Source organism: Nycticebus coucang, chromosome 18 (assembly GCF_027406575.1).
Source record: "Nycticebus coucang isolate mNycCou1 chromosome 18, mNycCou1.pri, whole genome shotgun sequence".
In the NCBI taxonomy this organism is placed as follows: Eukaryota; Metazoa; Chordata; class Mammalia; order Primates; family Lorisidae; genus Nycticebus; species Nycticebus coucang.
Genome location: NC_069797.1, coordinates 45429733 through 45451857, shown reverse-complemented (window position 1 = coordinate 45451857; position 22125 = coordinate 45429733). Strand labels below are relative to the sequence as shown.

General features: G+C 44.5%; 1 protein-coding gene across 1 annotated transcript in view; it reads right to left on the bottom strand.

Moving 5' to 3' along the window:
* C18H17orf67 (chromosome 18 C17orf67 homolog) overlaps positions 1 to 21455 on the bottom strand; it is a 32428-nt gene extending 10973 nt beyond the window's left edge. The window contains exons 1-2 of the mRNA XM_053570183.1: positions 21333 to 21455; positions 20412 to 20512 (exon numbers count right to left, since the gene is read on the bottom strand). Coding sequence (XP_053426158.1) covers positions 20412 to 20512; positions 21333 to 21390 — 159 coding nt within the window. The 5' untranslated portion in view covers positions 21391 to 21455. The remainder of the gene's footprint in view (positions 1 to 20411; positions 20513 to 21332) is intronic.
* Positions 21456 to 22125: the final 670 nt, after the last annotated feature.

Here is a 22125-nt window from a genome sequence, read left to right as displayed (position 1 = left end):
CACTGCAAGGACCAAAGCAACATGCCTCGATTTGTCTGAAAAGATCCCATCATTCCAAATGAAACTTCAGCTTTGGCAAAAAAAAATGGATGAAAATAAAATTTACATGTTGCCTACCTTATCTGCTTTCTTTGAGGAACATGACATTGAACCAGACAAAAGGATTACGATGAAAATTTCTATGAAAGAACACTTGCACACGCTTGCAGATGAAATTTCATGAAATTTCCAAATCTACCTGACACCCCATTTACACTTGCCAGAAGCCCATTCACAAAGTTGAAGATGTTCCCGAGACAGCACAAGAGTTCATTGAACTTATTAACAGTGATGCAGCGAGAACTGATTTCTGTACAATGCCAGTTACAAAATCCTGAATCAAGTGTCTGCAGTCATATCCTGTTCCGTCTGAGACTATGTTGTGCCTTCTTCTTCCATTTCCAACAACATATCTTTGTGAAACAGGGTTTTCCAGCTTGTTGGTTATCAAGTCTAAATACAGAAGTAGACTTGTCGTGGAAGATGATCTTTGTTGTGCTTTTGCAAAGACTGCCCCGAGAATTTCTGATCTGGTGAGAAAGATGCAATCTCAACCTTCACACTGACGTTGGCTTTTTACACGTACTGTCTGTGGCAAAATGTAGCCATGTAGTTTACTCTTGTTATATGAAGACTGATACCCATGCTACACCATGCTTCAAGACAAAATTTCATTTATTTGTAATCAGAAATAAATATTTCACAATATATAATGACATACTGTTTTGTGATTAATCACTGTGTTTTAATTATGTACAATTTGTAACAATGAAAATACATCCTGCCTATCAGATATTTACATTACGATTCATAACAGTAGCAAAATTATAATTATGAAGTAGCAAGGAAAATAATTTTATGGGGGGGGGGTCACCACAACATGAGGCACTGTAGTAAAGGGTGGCGGCATCAGGAAGGTTGAGAACCACTGTTCTAATAGGTACGTAATGGTGTCTCCTTGTTACTTAGATTTGCACCTCCCTAACAACGTGTGATGTGGAGCATCTTTCCCTATGCTTCCTAGCCATCTCTGTGTCTTCTCAGATCTTTTGTCAGGGCGAGTTTTTAAAATATGAAAATTAAAATATCTTTAGTGGCTTTATTATAATAGTAATACGTTCTGTTTTTTTAAATCTTGTAAAATTAGCAAATTATAAAGAAAAGACCAAAAAAACCCTCTTGATTTTGCGGCATCCTTTTGCAAAGTGATGTTTCTCAAAAATCAGCCCACGGTGTTTCTTTGCTTAAAATACATGAATGGCTCCCACTGGCTCAGGAGGAAGTTCCAATTCCTTAATGTGGTTTCCAGGCTGTCCCAGATGCGGCCACACCCATCTCCTGAGCCTCCTGTCACTAACCAACGACTTGAGCTTTGTTCTCCATCCTTCCCTGAACGGGCCATTCTCAATCCCGTCTTGAAGCTTTCCTCGGCACCTGCTACTCCCTTTGCCTAGAACACCAACGCGCCTTCTCTTTCTCACCTCCTGCTTGTCTGACTTTTCAGGTCCCAATTTCGATGATACCTCCCCCAGAAAGCCTTCTCAGATGTCCTGTGACCCCACTGCTCCTTGGGCCCCCAGAGCTCTCTAGACCAGCACAGCCTTGGTCCCTCTGGTTGACAGTGACTTCTCCCCGCTGCATGTTGTTTAATGCAGGAGCAGTGTGATTAGATCACGTATTGCTCGAAAACTTGAACTTCCCTCCCAAAGTGGGTAGCTAGAGATGGGAATGATTTTTAACCAGGAGGAATGTGTGCTGTTGATGTTGCCCTGCAGGAAGCCTGGGTGCTGTGATTATGGGATGTGAACAATTGCCACGTATGCAGGAAGCACAACCATATAAACACGCATAGGTAACACTAACCAGCAGGCCATTAATCGGGGACGCAGCCCTCCTCCTTGGGAGACAGTAGACATAATTAGTAATATTTGTGACATGATTACATTGGTCCCAGCATGTACTGATACCCTAAATTGATATCCTAAATGGAAATCACGGAAACTTTCCTATGGCATCGATAAAGCTTTAACAAAGAGCCCGACTTAGAACTTTGTTTTTAAATTCCTGAAAGTCCTCTAGGAATTCTACAACCTATATTAAATGTAGTTATTAAAAGGAGTAAGGGGAGAATGGGCAAAGGAAGAAATAACGAAGGGGACAACTTTCCTGATTTTTTTTCTTCTTTCCCCCAGGACTCATGCAGTTTGAATCTCTTTTGGTTGTGGTCGTTGTTTTCATTTAACTCATCAAAATACCCTGGGTGTCCCGGCAGGGCATCTCTGGGTCAGCCAGGGTAGAAGGCAGACAGAGAGAGGGCTCCTTGTGAAACCCAACAATGATTCCCCAGCTGCTCGCTGGCCGCGTTTGTGAGTTTTGAACGGAGTTTCTGCCCTGTCCAAAGAGTCTCTGGCCAGAAGAATAGTAATTGAGAGGAACCGGAAGACAGTGTGGAGTCCTATAAATAAAGAACAAGCACCCCAAGCGCATAGCTTTTACTCGTTCAGCTAGTTCAATAAAGCACGGCTCTAAGGGAACCCGCATTGCCTTCTTCCTGCCTGCCGGTTTGCCAGCTGGTGCAGCACAGGAGCGAAGACTTCTGGCTTGTTCAAATCCAGACCCTATCTCTCCAGCTTCCATCTGGCCATCTGCAGGACAGAGATTGCTCCAGCACTTGCCCTATCTAGTCAGCGAGATGAAAGGAGATGGCACACTTAAGTTCGGTGCCAAATATGTAACCTGCATTTGTCTTTTCAGATCCATTGTCTCCCCTTTTTTACCTGGCCCTGTGATTACAGTTCACAGACTCCCCTGTCCTGTGGCTGTCCTCACCTCAGGGACGCGCTCCCAGGGAATTAGAGGGTCAGAGGAGAGAGAGGGGCCAGAGGCTCTCACCCTGCGGGCTCATCCCTGAGGGGACACAGTCCCACTGAGTATGAGCACACTCGTGAAAAGACATGTAAGCCTGAAAGTCAGCTTTTTAAAGAATTCCCATGGTTTACCCTGGCAATGACTAAATCTCTGTCCTGATGGCCACAACTCCTTGGGGGATGCCCTCTCCAGTTCTGGGCAGCACCACTCACTCTCCTTACCCTTTCATGCCTCAGGGTTGTGAGTCCCATTGTTTCATCATTTTCTGTTGGTTTGCCGTAATCCTGCCCACACCTTTGGGAAAAGTATCTTTAGTAAACTTTCCTCCATTACCCTGTCTCCTGATGGTTTCCTGATGCTACAGGGCTTGGCACACACCATGCCTGGCATATAATAGGAATTCAGTAAGTGCAAGCTGTTAGTTTCTGTTACTGTTAAAAAGGAAAGATCTGAGTAGACCTTGAAGTTGTGGAGGAGAGCCCCTCCCTCCCCTGACTTCCATGGCAGGAACTGGACCACAGGAAACTTTAAGCAGAGGTTTATTGAAGAAAAGATGAGAACCACATTCTTCAAAATGTGGCCTGTGTGCCCCTCGGGGTCCCATGAGGTCAAAACTATTTGGAGAATAGTGTTCTTTCCAGAATAACACGCAGACATTCCCTGCCCTCTCACTGGATTGGCATTTGCACTGACATCTCAAAGCAGCGGTAGGTGTGATGCCTGGCGCCTCAGCCCGGTGCTCGGTCATACTCACGGTCATCGTATCCTTCCCTGCCACACACTCGCAGCTACAAAAATAAATATAAAGCATTCTGGAAATGCCAGTTCCACTGAAGAATGCCCTGGTGGGGAGGCTGCAGAGAGGGACCCGACAGGGAGTAGGCAGGCAGCACATTTGCTGTGTGACAAAGTGCAAGGGTTGTCACCAGGAAAGCACGTGCCCAACCGTTGATGTCAAGGACTGAACTAGCAGTGTCTTCTGTGAGTGTCTGGCATGCATCTCGAGAGTGAAAGAAGTGAGCCTGTCCCCTCGGGGAAAATAGTTATTTGTTGCTAAATGATAAAATCCAAGCTTTCGGGGGCAAACTGGAACTTTGGAAAACCTGGGTCTGCTACCGTGATGCTAACAGCTTCCTAATGCTTTAAGACTTTTCTGGCTTGGCTCAGCGCCCATACCTCAGTGGTTAGAGCGCCAGCCACATACACCAAAGCTGGTAGGTTCGAGCCCGGCCCAGGCCTGCTAAACAACAATGACAACTGCAATCAAAAAAATAGCTGGGCAGTGTGGCAGGCACCTATAGTCCCAGCTACTTGGGAGGTTCAGGCAAGAGAATCACTTAAGCCCAAGAGTTTGAGTTGCTGTGAGCTGTGATGCCGCAGCACTCTACCAAGGGTGACATAGTGAGACTCCGTCTCGGAAAAAAAAAAAAAAAAAGACTTTTCTGGCTAGATGTGGTGGCTCATACCTGTCACTGCAGCACTTTGGGAGGCCAAGACAGGAAGATCACTGGAGAACAGGAGTTTGAGACCAGCCTGGGTAACATAGCAAGATGTGTCTCTCTACAAAAATGTTTTTAAAATTAGCTAGGTGTGACGGTGCTTGAGCCCAGGAGTGCAAGGCTATAGTGAGCTATGATTACATCACTCCACTACAGCCTGAGTGGCAGAGTGAGACCCTGTCTCTATGAAAAAGTTATTTTTAACATAAAAAACATATAAAAAGACTTTCCTGATGAGACAACTGATGATATTAACAAGAATCACCACTGATACGCAGCACCTTTTATAATTATATGCTCATTTGCATCCTTACTCATTTAATCCCTGTTCCTCTCAGCCAACTGTCCAACCAATTTTTTTTTTCTTTTTTTAGAGACAGTTTCACTCTATCACCCTCAGTACAGTGCTGTGGTGTCACAGCTCACAGCAATCTCCAGCTCTTGGGCTTAGGTGATTCTCCTGCCTCAGCCTCCCGAGTAGCTGGGACTACAGGCGCCCACCACAATGCCTGGCCCAGCAGTTTGGCTGGGTCCAGGTTCAAACTCACCACCCTCAGTATATGGGGCCGGCACCCTACCCACTGAGCCACTGGTGCCGACCTCTATCCAGCCAATTTTTTGAAGGTGGTGACTAAGATATACCTAGTATATGTCTTAGTGCTTGGCACACAGCAGGATATCAGTAAAGCCCACTAAGGAAATTTATCATATAAATGAGAAAGTGAACAAATGAAATGACTGTCTCTCCCCATAATCTCACTAAATCTCCCTTGGAAGTTTCCTTGACATCTGTGCCAGTCAGCTCAATATAATGACCCAGGCCAAATGTGCACAAAAAGCACCAAAAATTAATATATATATCACACTCCTAGACAATAGTTGAAATCATCATTGAGGGGAAAAAACCAAAACAGACACACACAGAGAACAAGAAAGAAACCATGGCTCGGCGCCTGTAGCAGCTAGGGCGCCAGCCACATACGCTGGGGCCGAAGGGTTTGAATCCAGCCCGGGCCTGACAGATGACAATGCCAACTGCAACCGAAAAATAGCTGGGCATTGTGGCGGGCGTCTGTAGTCCCAGATGCTTGGGAGGCTGAGGCAAGAGAATGGCTTAAGCCCAAGAGTTTGAGGTCACCGTGAGCTGTGACGCCATGGCATTCTACCGAGGGCAACATAGTGAGACTCTGTCTCAAAAAAAAAGAAAGAAAGAAAGAAACCAGCACTAGTTTCCATGACTTTTCACTATTTATTTAAAATGTTAGGAAAATGAATACACCACAAAAGGCTGAAAAGCAATCATTAGTCAAAGATGAAAAGGCAAATTGCAAATCAGCCAAAAACCACAAATTCAACAATTGCATTGGCTGAGATAGAAACAACCCAGCGTTAATGATAATCTCAAATGTTCCTGGACCAAGAAAGAAAGGGTAGATGGAAAATAAGTTTTAACTTCTTTAGGTTCTTTTCTTTAAGAAGGAGGAAAAAAAAATAAAGCAAAACAAAAACCAATATCTGCGTCCCATGTCAAATGCCAACTGTAATGATTTAATTAAATAATTTCTTAGTAAGTAGAGCATAAGGAAGTAGTCTTTTATTATGGTGCTGGGGGGGCGGGGGGTGTGGTAAAAAAACACCTACCAGAAATCCTAAAGGAACAATTCATATATCGAGGTAGGGACTTTTGCCAAGAAGACAAAATCCTTCTTATGACATTTTTGCAGAAACAAAGTCCATCGACATTTGGAAAAATTATTTTGCTCATTAGTAAAAGCAAGGTGGACTGGAGAGCAAGATGGCGGCCGAGTAACAGCTCCCCTGCAACTGGGCACCGTGAGTCTGGGGAGGTAAGACTCCAGGCATCTCTGGTTGGTGGGATCTGCCTATAATCATCCCTTTGAGGACACAGGGAGTCAGCGAGAGACTTCTGGACCCCAAGAGGAGGACAAAAACAGTGGAAGTGGTTGCGTGTGTTCGATTGGTCTAATCCCACTGGCAGCTGTAAGTACAGCAGCAGTGAGACTGCAAATGGGAAAGGCCTTATTTGTGAACTGTTCTGGTGTTTTTGGACTTGGCACTCAGTTGAACTGCCTTGGGGAGAGCTTGGGCAGGAATGCAGAGAACTTCAGGTGTTGTCTAGGGCCCCAGACTGAGCCGCTGAGCCAAAGGAGCTAATAGTGTTTGGCTGGGTCCGCAGGGAGCCATTGTGAGAGAACTGCCCTGGCAAGCTCGGCAAGCTCGGCCCTCAGGGTCACAGAAAAAGGATCAATAGGGTGGGAGATAGTAATCTAGTGACTGAGGAGCCTAAAGGCGGGGACTGAGCCAAGCCTTACAGCCTTAACCCTCAGGGGTAGAGTGAAAGTGGTTTTGGTACACTGGGTAAGTGGATAGCCACTTCAGCAGTGATCCCAGCGACAAGCACTTTCCTGGGAAAGCTTCTGCTTAGCTAAGTTTAGAAGTTTAAAGTGCTTTTTAAGAGGGCTGAAGAGAGATTTAGGGTCTCCACCCTGTGGGGTTTGAGAAATCAGCGGAGGCTTCCAGTCGTATCAGCATCGTGATTAACATCTCATACCCCAGAAGACCACCTGTTGCCCAGACAATATTCAACAAGATATATATACTGCTTTGTTTTGAGGGGTTGGGGGGGTTGTTTGTTTTTTGTTTATTTTTGTTGTTGTTATTGTTTTGTTTTTTAATTTCAACCTTTTCCCTACAGATTTTTTCTTCTCGTTTTTTTCTTTCTTTTCTTTCTCCATTTTTCTAGTTTAAATACAATTTCCCATTGCTGCCTTTTTCAATAATTAGAACTTAATTTTTGCTAGTGTTTCTATCCCTATTATTTGGTTTTTCACCCAATTTTATCTCATAAAGTTTTCTGTTTGCTTGTTTTGGTTTGATTTAGAGCATTTTTGTCTTTCCTCTCTACTTGGTGGAGGTGGGGTACTGTGTCCGATCAGGTTAGCAAAGAGCTGCTGACCTCAAGGGAACCACCCAACCAGGCACCCCCAGAGGTTGGGGTTTTTTTAAGGTGTCAAAGTGCCCTACTGTACATATATATTGCCCTGTCTCCCTCTTTCTGTGCCTCTCTTCTTTTTGTCAATATTCCCTTTTACCCACCCCTTCTCCTTTCTCTATTTTCTTCTCTTTCTTTCTTTCTTTTTCTTTCTTTTATCCCTTCTTGCTCTTCAACCTTCTCATCCTTCTGGGCCTGTACCAAAAGGACTCATTGAAACCCTAGTCTACAGGCACAAGAACTTAAAGAGCAAGAGGAATTGAAAGGAAAATTAGGGCAAGGAAACAGATAAAAAGAAATCACTCATGAGGAAGAATCAACAGAAAACTCCTGGCAACATGAAGAACCAGTCCATAGTGACCCCTCCAAGGGACCATGAGGTAGCTACTGCAGAGGATTCCATCTATAAAGAAATGTTAGGAATGACAGAAAGGGAATTTAGAATATACATGATGGAAACAATGAAGGAAATGATGGCAACAATGAAGGAAACTGCTAATAAAGTGGAAAATAACCAAAAGGAAATCCAAAAACAGAATCAAATAAGAGATGAACGATATGAAGAATATAGAAAGGATATAGCAGAGCTGAAGGAACTGAAGCAGTCAATTAGGGAACTTAAAGATGCAATAGAAAGTATCAGCAACAGGTTAGACCATGCAGAAGAAAGAATTTCGGAGATAGAGGACAAAGTTTTTGAGATAACTCAGATAGGTAAAGAGGCAGAAAAGAAGAGAGAGAAAGCAGAATGTTCACTGTCAGAATTATGGGACTTTATGAAGCGTTCCAACATATGAGTTATAGAAATCCCAGAAGGGGAAGAAGAATGCCCCAGAGGAATGGAAGCCATACTAGAGAATATTATAAAAGAAAATTTCCCAAATATCACCAAAGATTCTGACACACTGCTTTCAGAGGGATATCAGACCCCTGGTCACCTCAACTCTAACCAAGCTTCTCCAAGACACATTGTGATGAACCTGTCCAAAGTCAAGACAAAAGAAAAGACTCTTCAAGCTGCCAGGAGTAAGCGCCAGTTGACCTGCGGGGGCAAATCTATCAGAGTGACTGCAGACTTCTCTAATGAAACTTTCCAAGCAAGAAGACAATGGTCATCTACCTTTAATCTACTTAAACAGAACAATTTCCAGCCCACAATTCTATATCCTGCTAAGCTAAGCTTTAAAATTGACGGAGAAATCAAATCATTTACGGATATACAAACATTAAGGAAATTCGCCAAAACAAGACCAGCTCTACAGGAAATACTTCAACCTCTTCTACACACTGACCATCACAATGGATCAGCAGCAAAGTAAGAACTCAGAAATTAAAGGACAGAACCTAACTTCCACACTGATGCAAAAGATAAAACTAAGCAATGGACTCTCACAAAATAAGATGAATAGAATACTACCACACTTGTCAATTATCTCAATAACTGTTAATGGCTTGAATTCCCCACTGAAGAGACATAGATTGGCTGAATGGATTAAAAAACACAAGCCATCTATTTGCTGTCTGCAGGAAACACACCTGGCTTCAAAAGACAAAGTAAAACTCTGAGTCAAGGGAGTTGTGACAATTTTTCAGGCAAATAGAATTCAAAAGAAAAGAGGAGTTGCAATCTTATTTTCAGATACATGTAGATTTAAAGCAACTAAAGTAAAAAAAGATAAAGATGGTCACTTTATATTGGTCAAGGGAAAAATACAACAAGAAGATGTTTCAATTCTAAATATTTATGCACCCAATTTAAATGCTCCCAGATTCTTGAAACAGACCTTTCTCAGTCTGAGCAATATATCTGATAATACCACAATAACAGGGGCTTTAACACTCCTCTTACAGAGCTGGACAGATTCTCTAAACAGAAATTAAACAAAGATATAAGAGATTTAAATGAGACCCTAGAACAACTGTGCTTGATAAACGCATATAGAACACTCCATCTCAAAGATAAAGAATATACATTTTTCTCATCACCCCATGGAACATTCTCCAAAATTGATCATATCCTGGGACACAAAACAAATATCAACAGAATAAAAAGAATTGAAATTTTACCCTGTATCTTCTCAGCCCATAAGGCACTAATGGTGGAACTCAACTCTAACAAAAACGTTTGAACCCACACAAAGGCATGGAAATTAAACAACCTTCTGTTGAATGATAGATGGGTGCAGGAAGAAATAACTTCCTTGAGCATAACAACAATGAAGACACAAGTTACCAAAACCTGTGGAATACTGCAAATGCAGTTTTGAGAGGAAATTTTATAGCTTTATATGCCTACATTCAAAAAACAGAAAGAGAGTGTATCAAAAAACTCACAAGCCATCTTATAGAATTGGAAAAAGAAGAACAAACTAAGCCTAAACCCAGTAGAAGAAAAGAAATCTCCAAAATCAAATCAGAGATCAATGAAATTGAAAACAAAAGAATCATTAAGAAAAATAATGAAACAAGTCATTTTTTATTTCTCCCTTATTATACCCACTCCTCCTGCCTCAGCAACAGCTACTAGTCTCCAATTTAAGCTACCATAATCAAGTGCCCCTCATCTCTTTACCTTAAAACCTCAACTGGAGTACTCTTGGAAGACAAGAACAGATATTGTTAAAATGCTTTTGGAAAGAATTCAATAATATATACTAAAAGCTTTATATATTTTTAAATCCAGCATTTTTTTTTTGGAATATAAACACAGCAAACAATTTAATATATTGAAAGCATTTTATGCACAAAAAATGTCCAGAATGTTGTTTATAATGAAAAAATACTGGAAATGATTCAACTATCTAACAAAAGAATATAATTCAGAAACATTATGGTAACCAATAGTTTACAATAGGAGGAAATTTGTGTGTTGTGATATTAGGAGAAAAACCAAGATACAAAATTATAGATGCACTTTTTAAAAATATATATATACAAAAAAGACTAGAAAGAAATACATTTTAAAATACCCATGCTGTCTTTAGGGAGAATGAGCAGGACTATGCCTGGTTTTCTTTTCTTCATTTGATTCTTTCTTGGTTCTCAGTTTTTTAACAATAAATGTGAATGGTTTAATTTTTTTCATTACACACGTTAATTATTGTTGTTTAAAACTCAAACATCAAATAGAGTTTGCTAGATTACCATCTGCAGTCCTTGTCTTCTTGATGAGATGATAAGATTAACCATCAACTGATTAACTTTCTAGACCTTTTTAAAAAAACATTTGTATGCATTTAAATCTACCTATATAAATACTGTAGATAGTAATGCTCTGTGTGTGAGTACCAAGGGTAGAACCAACTCAGGGAGATTGAGAATGTAGAGGAAGGTACCAGGCAGAGAGAAGGAAGAAGCCTATTATAGGCAAAGGGAATATTTTGTGAAAAGGTGCACAGAAAGATCTCATTTGAAAAGCAATGGGAAATTGTGGGTGGCTGGAGCATAAGTTGTCTTGGAGGAGTGTCAATAAACCTAGTGATGGCCCAGGGGCCCAATGTGTCTCCAAACTAAGACAGTTGGCCTTTATCTGATAAGCAGTAAGGAGCTGTGGAGATTTTCATTTTGTTTTATTATAAGAAGTATTGTTTTAATTCATAAAAAAACTGAAATTTAATTCTTGAAGGTTAGAGGCTTGAAAGTCCAAGGTTAAGAGAGTGCATCTGGTGAGAACCTTTTTGCTGATGAGGACTCTGCAGAGTTCTGTGGTGGCACAGGGTATCATCACATGGCAAGGGGCTGAATGTGCAAAGAAGTATTTATTTATTTATTTATTTATTTGAGACAGAGTCTCAAGCTGTTGCCCTAGGTAGAGTACCATGGCATCACAGCTCACAGAAACCTCAAATTCTTAGGCTTAAGCAATTCTCTTGCTTCAGCCTCCCAAGTACCTGAAACTACAGGCACCTGCCACAATGCCCAGCTATTTTTTGGATGTGGTTGGCACTGTTATTTGGCAGGCCTGGGCTGGATTCAAACCTGCCAGCTCCGGTGTACATGACCAGAGCCCTAGCCACTGAGCAACAGGTGCCGAGCCACTAAGAAGTATTTATGAAGCTGCTACTTTTATAAAAGGAGAAGAATGAAAGCTAACATTGTCACTAAATGTCAGGCACTGTGCGAAGCACTTCGCATATATTCTCTCATTTCATCCTCCCTATAAGCCTTTTAGGCAGGTCTTATTATTATTCCCCATTTTAGAGATGAGAAAACTGAGATTTAAAGAGTTGAAACAACTTGGCCAAGGAGGAAGAGGCAACAAGTGGTAAGCTGACTGGTGGATTCAGATCAGGCCATCTCTGCCCCACTCTTTACCACTTTCATTGTTGTTGGGGAAAATCATATATTTTGGGTTGTTATATGTTGGGTTGTTTGGGGGGAAATCATATATTTTGTTATTAAATTCAAAAAACTGAATGTTTGACTAAGGTCCTCCTAAATTCACATCCACATGGAACCTGGGAATGTGGCATTAGTTTGTCATGGGGTCTTTGCTGATGTTACCAAGTTAAAAGAAGGTCACACTGGATTAAGGTGGGTCCTAAACCCAATGACTGGTGTCCTGATAAGAAAAGGGAAATTTGGACACAGGGACACACAGGAAGAGGGCCATGTGACAACAGACATAGAGCCTGGAGGACAAGCTAAGAAACAGTAAAGATTGCCAGCAACTACCAGAACACTAGGAGACAGGCATGGAACAGATGAACAGATTCTCCCTCGGAGCCCCTGGAAGGAACCAAACTTGCCAACACTTTGATTTTGAACTTCTAGCCTACTGACTGTGAAAGAATAAATTTCCTGGCGACACAGTGGCTCACGCCTATAATCCAACACTCTGGGAGGCTGAGCTGGGTGATCCGCTTGAGCTCAGGAGTTAGAGACCAGCCTGAACCAGAGCAAGACCCTGGTTCGGGCTCTAAAAATAGCCAGATGTTGGCGGCGCCTGTGGCTCAGCGGGTAGGGCGCCGGCCCCCTATGCCGAGGGTGGCAGGTTCAAACCCAGCCCCGGCCAAACTGCAACAAAAAAATAGCTGGGCCTTGTGGCTGGTGCCTGTAGTCCCAGCTACTTGGGAGGCTGAGTCAAGAGAATCGCCTAAGCCCAAGGATTTGGAGGTTGCTGTGAGCTGTGTGACGCCACAGCACTCTACCAAGGGCGATCAGGTGAGACTCTGTCTCTACAAAAAAAAAAATCCAGATGTTAAGGTAGGCGCCTGCAGTCCCAGCTACTGGGGAGGCTGAGGCAAGAGGATCATTGAGCCCAAGAGTTTGAGGTTGCTGTGAGCTATGATACCATAGCACTCTAACAAGGGTGACAAAATGAGACTCCATCTCAAAAAAAAAAGAAAGAAAGAAATGACTTTGGCACCTCTGCTAAGAGCAGGGACACCCAGTAAGAGATCACCTCTCTGAGGACAACGGTGGTGGCAGTGGCAGTGGAGGGTGAGAAGTTATCAGGTTCTGGGTTTGGGGGTGGTCCCAATTACCCCAACATGGAAGGCAAGGACAGGAGCTGTTGTAGGGGTGAAATCAGGAACTCCACTCCAGGGTGGCAGATCTGAGATGCCTGTTAAATATTCCAGCACAAACAGCAGTGTGGACATTCATGTAAATGAGTCTGAGGCTCCTAGGGAGAGGTCAGGCTGGAGACAGAAAATGTGCAGCTGTCAGCACGGAGGAGAGATTTAAAGCCACGGGGACCGGAGGAGGCAGAGGGCAGAGCTCTGGCAGGCTCTTGACACTGAACTGACTGTCAGAGGCTAAGAATCCTAAGAAACTCTAGCAGTGGGGGCTGAGAAAAGGGAGGAGAAGCCGAGGGCAAGATGTCCTGAAGACAGAAACCAAATGACCAGAGTGTCCACAAGGAAGGAAGGGAGATCAACGGTGTCAAAACAAATACCAGACTGGCTCTAGTCCCCAGACGCCAGGAACAGAGAGAGACAGGGCCACCTTTGCAGTCGTCTAGTGCAGCGCATCTTTTTTTTATTATTATTATTAAATCATTTGCTCTCTGACATAAGTCATGTCAGAGAGCTTGTGGGTACAGTGAAGTCTCAAGATAATGCAATCATGGGGCACCATACACTGTTTTTTTGTTTGTTTGTTTGTTTGTTTTTGTAGTTTTTGGCCGGGGCTGGGTTTGAACCCGCCACCTCCGGCATATGGCGCCAGCGCCCTACTCCTTTGAGCCACAGGCGCCGCCCCCATACACTGGTTTTATAGACCATTTGACATATTTTCATCACACTGGTTAACATAGCCTTCCTGGCATTTTCTTAGTTATTGTGTTAAGACATTTATAGTCTACATTTAGTAAGTTTCACATGTACACTTGTAAGATGCACCGTAGGTGTAATCCCACCAATTACCCTCCGTCTGCCCATCTTCCCTCCTCCCTCCCCTCCCTCTGCCCCTTCCCCATATTCTTAGGTTATAACTAGGTTATAGCTTTCATATGAAAGCCATAAATTAGTTTCATAATAGGGCTAAGTACATTGGATACTTTTTCTTCCATTCTTGAGATATTTCACTAAGAAGAATATGTTCCAGCTCCATCCATGTGAACATGAAAGAGGTAAAGTCTCCATCTTTCAGCACAGTGCATCTTAACTTGACGGTGCACAAGGATCACCCTGGTCTAGCAGAGGCACAGATAGGCCCTTGGAGGTGTGAGGAGGAGCCTGGGTTCTGTGAGCCTGACAGACTCACAGGTGAAGCCTGCCCCTCCAGGCTGGGGACCCCCTTTGGAGTCGTGGGAGTTTAGACACCAATCCTCACCACTGAGGTAATGTTTGGGAGAAAGCTCGAAATATTTTTCCACCTTCTTCCCTCTGAACACAAATTCTTCACCAATTTCTCTCCAAGCAGATTTTTTTCTTCTGAAGGATCTTAAGACTTCACTGTACCCACAAGCTCTCTGACATGACTAGGCCACCTTGTCTATGGTAGAAAGTCAATTCAGCTGAAAGCCACACACCTCCAAAAAGGGACGTGCCCAAGCAAATTCCAGCCATGGGGGAGTGTCCATCCTACGCCTATGAAGTCTTGAACTCTACTCTCCAAAATCTCTGAGGATCTGGAGCCAAGCTTATGATGAATTCGTCTCAGAACGAATTCTCAGATGAATTCGTCTCTACCACCGCCATTTCCAGACTCTAACGATTCCTTTCCTCTCTGGTCAGCCACTGTCACTCCATACCACACACCCCACACACACACATACACACACAAAGAACTACGAAGATAAATTTGCTGCATGTAGCAGGCTTTCCCTAGGGTTTAGGGGCAGCAGAGGATTACAACAGCACAGAGCAGAAAACGATTACAAATCGACATCTAGCTTCATCATAGATGAAACATATCAGCCAGTTCCTACCCAAGGGGACTTCAGCGGTGCATCCCCCCTAGGCCCTGCCTTCCCACCGGTCTCTCTCCTTTGCACATACTGGGCCTTTCATCCAGTGTGGCTGCCTCCATCTATCCCAATCTGTCCCACCTTCTTACCCAGAGCCTTCTGCCTCCCTCCAGCCCCCCTCTCCATGTCCTCTGGGGCCTTGCTGTCCTCTGCCTAGGGTCCCAGCAGGTGTCTCCACCTCAGGTGTCTGTGCTGGCCCTCCATCCTGGTACAGGGGCACCCCACTACGCTCTTCAGAAAGTTCTGTCCTTCCCACCACAAAGTCAGAAAGGAACAGATGTGGCGCTGAATCCACAGGACAGATGCCAGACAATCAAGCCCGTTGTGTACACAGGCGTGACTTGTCTGATGCTGTTTCTAAAAAGTCTGTAATTCCACGGGAGCCAACCTCTGCCAATATCTAGGCCAACTTTTGATTATTAACAGACCTTAATAGATCTCCACAGGAAGATTTCTGCAAATCTTCATACTTGTTTTCATGTTGAATCCTTAATTCCTCCTGAAGCACCACTTGTCTACCGCCATGGGTAGCCTCTCCCCTCTCTGAAAGGCTTTTCTTTTGTACAGTCCCTTAGAGGGGACTGTAAAATAAAATAGTAACAACCCAAGCCATCATCTCTGAGTGATTTAGAGTTACTGGTGAGCACCCAAGTCTCAAGGCTCAGTTCCCAAGGGCACACATGTTGCCCGGAGATCACTGACTCCACTCATTCGCCCAAGTCCACTTGTTTGTCTCCTGGGGACCACGGCAAGGAAATGCAATAATGCATCCAGAAATGTCACTTCCCATTTCCTGCATGCAACAGTGTCTGAAGGCCAACACTTCAGAGGCTCTGCGTCCTGAACTCCAAAGGGCCCCTGGAAACAGACCAAGTCACATCATTCCTCTACTTAAAAGCCCTTGATGGCTCCCTCTGTGTACAGAAACCCAACTCTGCTGCTGTGATGTCCCAGGGCCTCCCAGCCCCAAGATGACCCTCGACTGCCAGTTCCCATCATGCCACACAGCTCACATGCACAGGTCAAGGCCAAAGCAGAAGTGAGAGGGCTGGTACCTGCTGTCCAAAAACATGCTCTGCCAGGCCTTAAAAAACCACACATCCCTCTGTGTGAGAGTGTGTACAGATGTGTGAGGGGGTGTGAGGATGACTGTGAGGGATGTGTGTGAGCGTGTAAGGGAGCGTGGAGGGTGTAGGGGTGTGTGAGGGCATGTAAGGGGGGATGTGGGGTGTTTGTACAAGATTTTGAGGACATGTGTGAGTGTGTGAGTGGAAGACGGTATGAGGATGTGTGAGGGTGTGTAAGGGAGTGAGGGTGTGTTTGTCGGGTGTATGTAGGGGGATGAGAGGGTGTGTGTATGTCACCTCCAAGTTACAGACTGGCACCAGAAAACTTGTGTCAACATCAAACTCTACCCAGAGCCCTGTAACTGCGGTCCTCAACCCCCAGACCTGTATCAAACCCTACTACAAAGCGGGCATGCGAGGGATCTAGGCTGAACCTACCTTACAAGAACTTCACACCTGATGATCTGAAATGTCATGTGCTTGACATCCCCTAACGATCCCCTGTCCCCATACCCCCAAAGCCCTGACCCCCCCCCCTTGTCCATGGAAAAATTGTCTCCCAGTCCTTGATGCCAAAAAGGTTGGGGACCACTGCCCTACAATATGAGACCTGGAATGAACCTTCTAGCCTGGATCCCAACCCAACTCTGTGTTTTACAAATGAGAAGAGTAGCCTTCCAACAGAGAAAGTGACTTAGCCGGCGTCCAAAGCCCAAAGTCCACAACTAGTTATGGCAGATATGAACTGGAACTGGGATATTCACAGAGAAATATTCTTCCTGTCTCCCCTCCACCCGCCACACTGCCTGACAACTCCTTCTATCCCTCAAGCCTCAGAGGGCGGACACCTCCTCTGGGAAGCCTTCTCAGCCCCCCTCCTCTTTCCAGTTAGAACTCAAGGCTCCCTCCTTTCACATCCACAGTCTCTTGGAGGATATAGCCCTGGAATGCTGTGGCTCCATCTCACACAAAGGGCTCTTGAATGAAGAAAGAATGTCTAGCTCATCTTTCACCCTCAGGGCCTCGAGCCTGGTAGGGCATAGTCAATGAAAATTTAATTAATGGCTCACCTTGATCAGCACCCACCACCTGATCCCCTCACTTTCTGTCTAAAATTCTTCCTCTCGCAATTTACACAACTAAAATTCTTACTCTCCATCTTGCTCAGTTTAACATTTCACTGCTTTCTAAATGCTTTTGTGTTCCCAAGTAGGGGAGGCTGTTTTCACATGTGGCTGGCTTCTCCCAGAAGGCACAGCACCACGGTTCTCAGCCTCAGCTGCACACTGGCACTCCTGGGGGGCTTTAACTCCACCCTCTCATCTAGGCCACACCCTCAGGTCCCCAATCCTGGAGTGGAATGCAGTCATCAGAATTTTTAATTCCCCAAGTGGTTCCAGTATGCAAACCAAAGTTAAGAAACACATACCTAGTCTGGGAGTGGCTCACTTCCGCGATCCTGGCACTCTGGGAGGCTGAGGCTGGTGGATTGCTTGAGCTCAGAGATTCAAGACCAGGCTTAGCCAAGAGCAAGACCCCATCTCTACTAAAAATAGAAAAACTAGCTGGGCATTGTGGCACATGCCTATAGTCCCAGCTACTGAGGAAGTTTGAGGTTGCTGTGAGCAACGATGCCATGGCACTCTCCCCAGGGTGTCAGAGTGAGACAAGACAAGACAAGAGGGAGGGAGGGGAGGGAGGAAGGAAGGAAGGAAGGAAAGCCAAAAAATACATGCAAATTCAACCAATTCTCTGTGCATGTGACTGAGTGTAACTAAACAAGAACAAGTGAGACACAGTGTGACCCAGGGTGAATGAGAAAGAGGCTCCTTGGCCTGGTGTAAAATGGTTCCTCACCCTCCATTACTAACACTGGGTGGGGCTGTCCTGTGTGTAGCAGGGTGTTTGCAGCATCCACGGCCTCTACCTGCTGGATGCCTGGATGCCGACAGGACCCTTCCTACAGCTGTCACAACCAAAAATGCCTCCAAACATTGTCATATGTCCCTGGGGATGGGGAAACAAAATTCCCCTGGGTGGGAATTACTAGTATAGACTAGCCGCTAAATAATGGAATGTGTGTTGATTTCACATTTTAATGGCAAGTCCCATGACCACTTCTCCAAACAGGCTGAGTGCCTGAGGATTCTGGACACTGGGGTGAAATGTCTCGGAGGTACATGCAGGACTGGGCTGTAGGTAGGTTGGGGACAGAAATGGTTGGGGGCTCAGAAGTAGGTTCAGAGGCAGGAAGGAGTCACAAAGAAACAAGATCTGGTAGGTTTGAGCGGTTAAGGGGAGCAGGTGCTGGTCCCATCTGTGAAAGGTGTCTAAAGTAAACAAGAAGAGAGCCAGATAGCAAATTACAAAGTTGGAGGCGAGCAGAGAGTTGTCAAAAGATTAGGGGAGGTGATGATCACAGCAGGGGAAAGGCAAACCGAGGAGTTGGGGGGAGTTTTCTGAACAGGGCATGGACCACACAGTGCAGGCTTTTAGGGGCAAAGTCTAGCATGGCTTGTAGGCTGGCACGGGGATGGTGACAGAAGGCAGAGGCAGGAAGCCAGACCACAAGGTCCAAACCCACCTGCTGACTGATGCCCACAGTGCCTTCAGTCAGGGCAAAAGCCGTTAACCACAGTCACAGTTCAAAAGAGCCAGGTGCAGATGCTGTCAGAGAAAATGTCAGGTGGCAGCCCTGGGGATCCATTACAGCTGCCCCTTGCACGCCTGGAGCAGGGGCACCTGCTATGGGGGAGTGTGCCGACACCCCCCATCCGGGGCCCCAAAGAACAGCCTTTGGAATGGCCACTCCAGACATCATAAAGAAAGCACACAAGGACCAGTTAGTCATCCACCCACAGGACCCCTCCTCCAGCCGCTGTCGCACCCACCCGTCTCCTCCCTCCACCTGCCCTCCTTCCTTGCTCTCTGCACCCTTTGGGGGCCTCCTGCCAGCCCTGGGGCCAGGCTTCTCTCTGTTTCTCTCCACCTTGTTCCTCAGTCCCTCTCCTCTACCCACCTGAGCGTTGGTGTCCCAGACTTTAACCCTGGGCCTCTTCTCTGTTTCTAGAGCTCTCTATCTAAAGCTCAGATCTGTACTTTTTTGTTTGAAAAATCTTTCATTTGCTCTCCACATAAAATGAAGTTCAACTACTCAAACTTTTCTCAATTCTGCCTCTGCCCACCTCCCTGTTCCCTCCTACCCTACACCTAGACATTCTGAGCTACCTCTTATCTCTTCTGCTTCCTCTTCAAAAAAGCCACATCCATCCCGAACATCCTGGAGTGGATTCATTTTTGTCACACTCCAGAGCAGCCATCTGCTTACATCTCTGTCTCCACCACAGCCTCTGAGCAGAAACCTAGGCAACCCATCTGTACCGCCCCAGCCCCTAGCCCAGTACCTGGTACTTAATACTCAAAAAAGTAGTTACCATTTGCTGAATACCGTTCTAAGTGCTTTACTACGAAGTATTTCATTTAGCCTCATGAAATGGTTGTTTTATATTATTTATAATAACAATGTTATAGTAACGTCAATAATAACAGTTACTATCCGCGTTTTATAGATGAGAGTACTAAGGTGCAGAAATATGAGGAAAGTTCCCCAGGGTTACGTAGTTAGGAAATGGGGAGCTTCAAACCCAGTCTGAGCCCAGAGCCAGCATGCTTCATCGCTGTGGGATACTGCATCTTAACAAGAGCCTCTTAAAGGAGATAATCCAGTTATGCACAGGATTCTGCCCTGACTGCAGATAAATGTTGTTGCAGATCCTCTTGGGCTTTGACATGAAAGGCAGAAAAAAGAGAAAGAGCATGGGCCCTGCTGAAGGGGCCGGGAAGGAAGATGAGCCTGGACCGCAGACACTGGCTTCCCAAACACTTTCTCAGATCACTGCTGCTTACCTTCACCAGGGTGGGGCAAAAATAGGACTATTTTAGCCACAGGATGAGCCAAGCAAGGCCTGAACTGGGTCCAGATCCAGCAGCATCTACTCAACTCCCCAAATGAAGTTAGGAGAGGGTGCCTGGCCCAGAAAGATTGTGCAGGTGGACACCATGAGCCCACAGGGCAGAGCTGAGGCCAGAGGCCAAAATCAGAGTGACCAGATCAGGACAGGACCCCCACCCCCAGGCAACTGAGACAGAGTTCCTGCATGCCTGGGCAGACCACCACTGGCCACAGCAGCCCCGGGGCCAAAGGAAGAAGGAGAAATAGGCTTCGCTCCAGCTGGAGAGGACAGCTCCTCAGCAGGCAGGTCAGGATCCTGGGGCTCCCACCAGTAGCCCCACTGTTCCTACTGTATACTCACCACAGGTTAGGTCGGCTGGCACCTCCAGAAGAGAAAATGAGGAGGTAAAAGGTTGACATTGCATGTGCCTGATAACTGAAACTCTAACAGGACCCCCAACTAGCAGCCCATGCTAGGGCCAACACCTAGTTTAGTTTCGCAATGAATGAGCATTCAAACATTGAATTTCCTTTAAAACTGCCAGAACCCAGCTCTCACCCGCATTGGTTCGTCCGGGAATCCAGGTTTGCTCGGCCGGTCCTGTCGCCGGGATCTCAGGAACTGTTTGGCTTCCTTTTCCTTCAGAATTGGGGAAGCCTCTAGAAAAGTCAGGAAGGTGACTAAGGGTTCTCACTTTCCATCCCCACAGTCCAAGGCAAAGGATTTGCAAGTTCAATTTTGGTTAGAACACTCATGTTCTTTCCCAGGGACTTGTCTCAGAGGACTTGGCATTCCAAAAGGCTCAGGAAGAAATTTTAAATTGTTTCTGATATGGTTAACTTAGAGCAAAAAACTGCACAACCTAAATGTATTTACTGATTGCAATGGCCTATTCCTTTAAAAGTGGGTATAAATTTAATGAATACATATTTTCTTCCACAACAACCACATAAAGTTAAAAAACACACACACAACAGTTTCTTCAGTTCTCTGATCTGCAATTTTAGGTATGTTTCAGTGGAATTTTTTAAATCCTCAATAGACTGAATCAAGTTTAATGTTGTTATGGGAAGATGCCCACTGACTTATAAACTTAAGTTAAACTTAATAAATTACAGCCCCTCAAAGAGAATTACTATAACCATAAAATTATATTGTCTTGATAATCACATGCAAATTCTAAAAGATATTATCATAATGCCCATAGAAGTATATCAACATTTGGTGATTTCACATGAAAAATAAAGAAAGTAAAGCTACGATTAGCATTTTTAAGAATTAGTTCTCAAATACATTTAAAGATGTATTAAGGATAGCAATTCTGTAAGCCTGCTCTTACAGAAAGAAAAAGAAAGAGCATTGAAATATCTTTACATTATACATTATATACTATCTATCATTTTAGAAGAAAAAAATACTTGAAAATATCAAAGAAACTATTATAGAAAGAGACTATGTTTTTTTGGAGCAAAGGCCCACCTGAGAAGAAAGTCAGGAAGGGAAGAGACAGCACCAGCAGAAACACAAACTTCTCCATCCTGCCTGGGTACCTCTCTCTGCTTGTTGCTGAATGAATTCTCCCAGACAGAGCCAGCCTACTTGACGGACGCCAGGTCAGGCCCGATGTTTGTTTCATGCTTTGACTAACGGGACTTAGCATATGATGCTGAGTGCATCTGACTCTTCAGCGTTTTAGAAATGACCACTGAAATAGTTTCCTCTGAATTCCTGTAAATTTTCATCCCGAGGAAGGAAATTACCCCTTTGTCATATGAGCTTCAGAGCTTGAATCTGAAAACAACATGTGAAATTCATTTTACTTCAACTGATATATATACCTAATACAGTTGTTATGAATATTTACCTGGAGCTTCATTTTACGTTCCCTTTTAACTGAGGATTCATAATCTCATACATTTGCATGTTTTATGACATTTTTGCAAAACCCATTCATCAGTCTAAGTTGACTTTCCCAATAATTTCAAAGGTGAGCAGGAAAATGAATAAGGAGTATGATAAGAGGGGAAAAAAAAAAAAAAAAAGCTGATTTTGGAGCCAGAAAAACCAGGGTTCAAATCCTGGCTTCACCTCTTTCCACCAACGTAACTTTAAGGAAGTCATTTACCCTTTCTGAACTTCAGTTTCCTCCTCTGTAAAAAGGAAGTAACAGTGCCTACCTTGTGGGGGGGTGAGACAAAGAATGCAAGGAAAACTATCAACCTCAGAGCATATGGCACTATTCATCATTATCTATTTCCATTTTACAAATAAG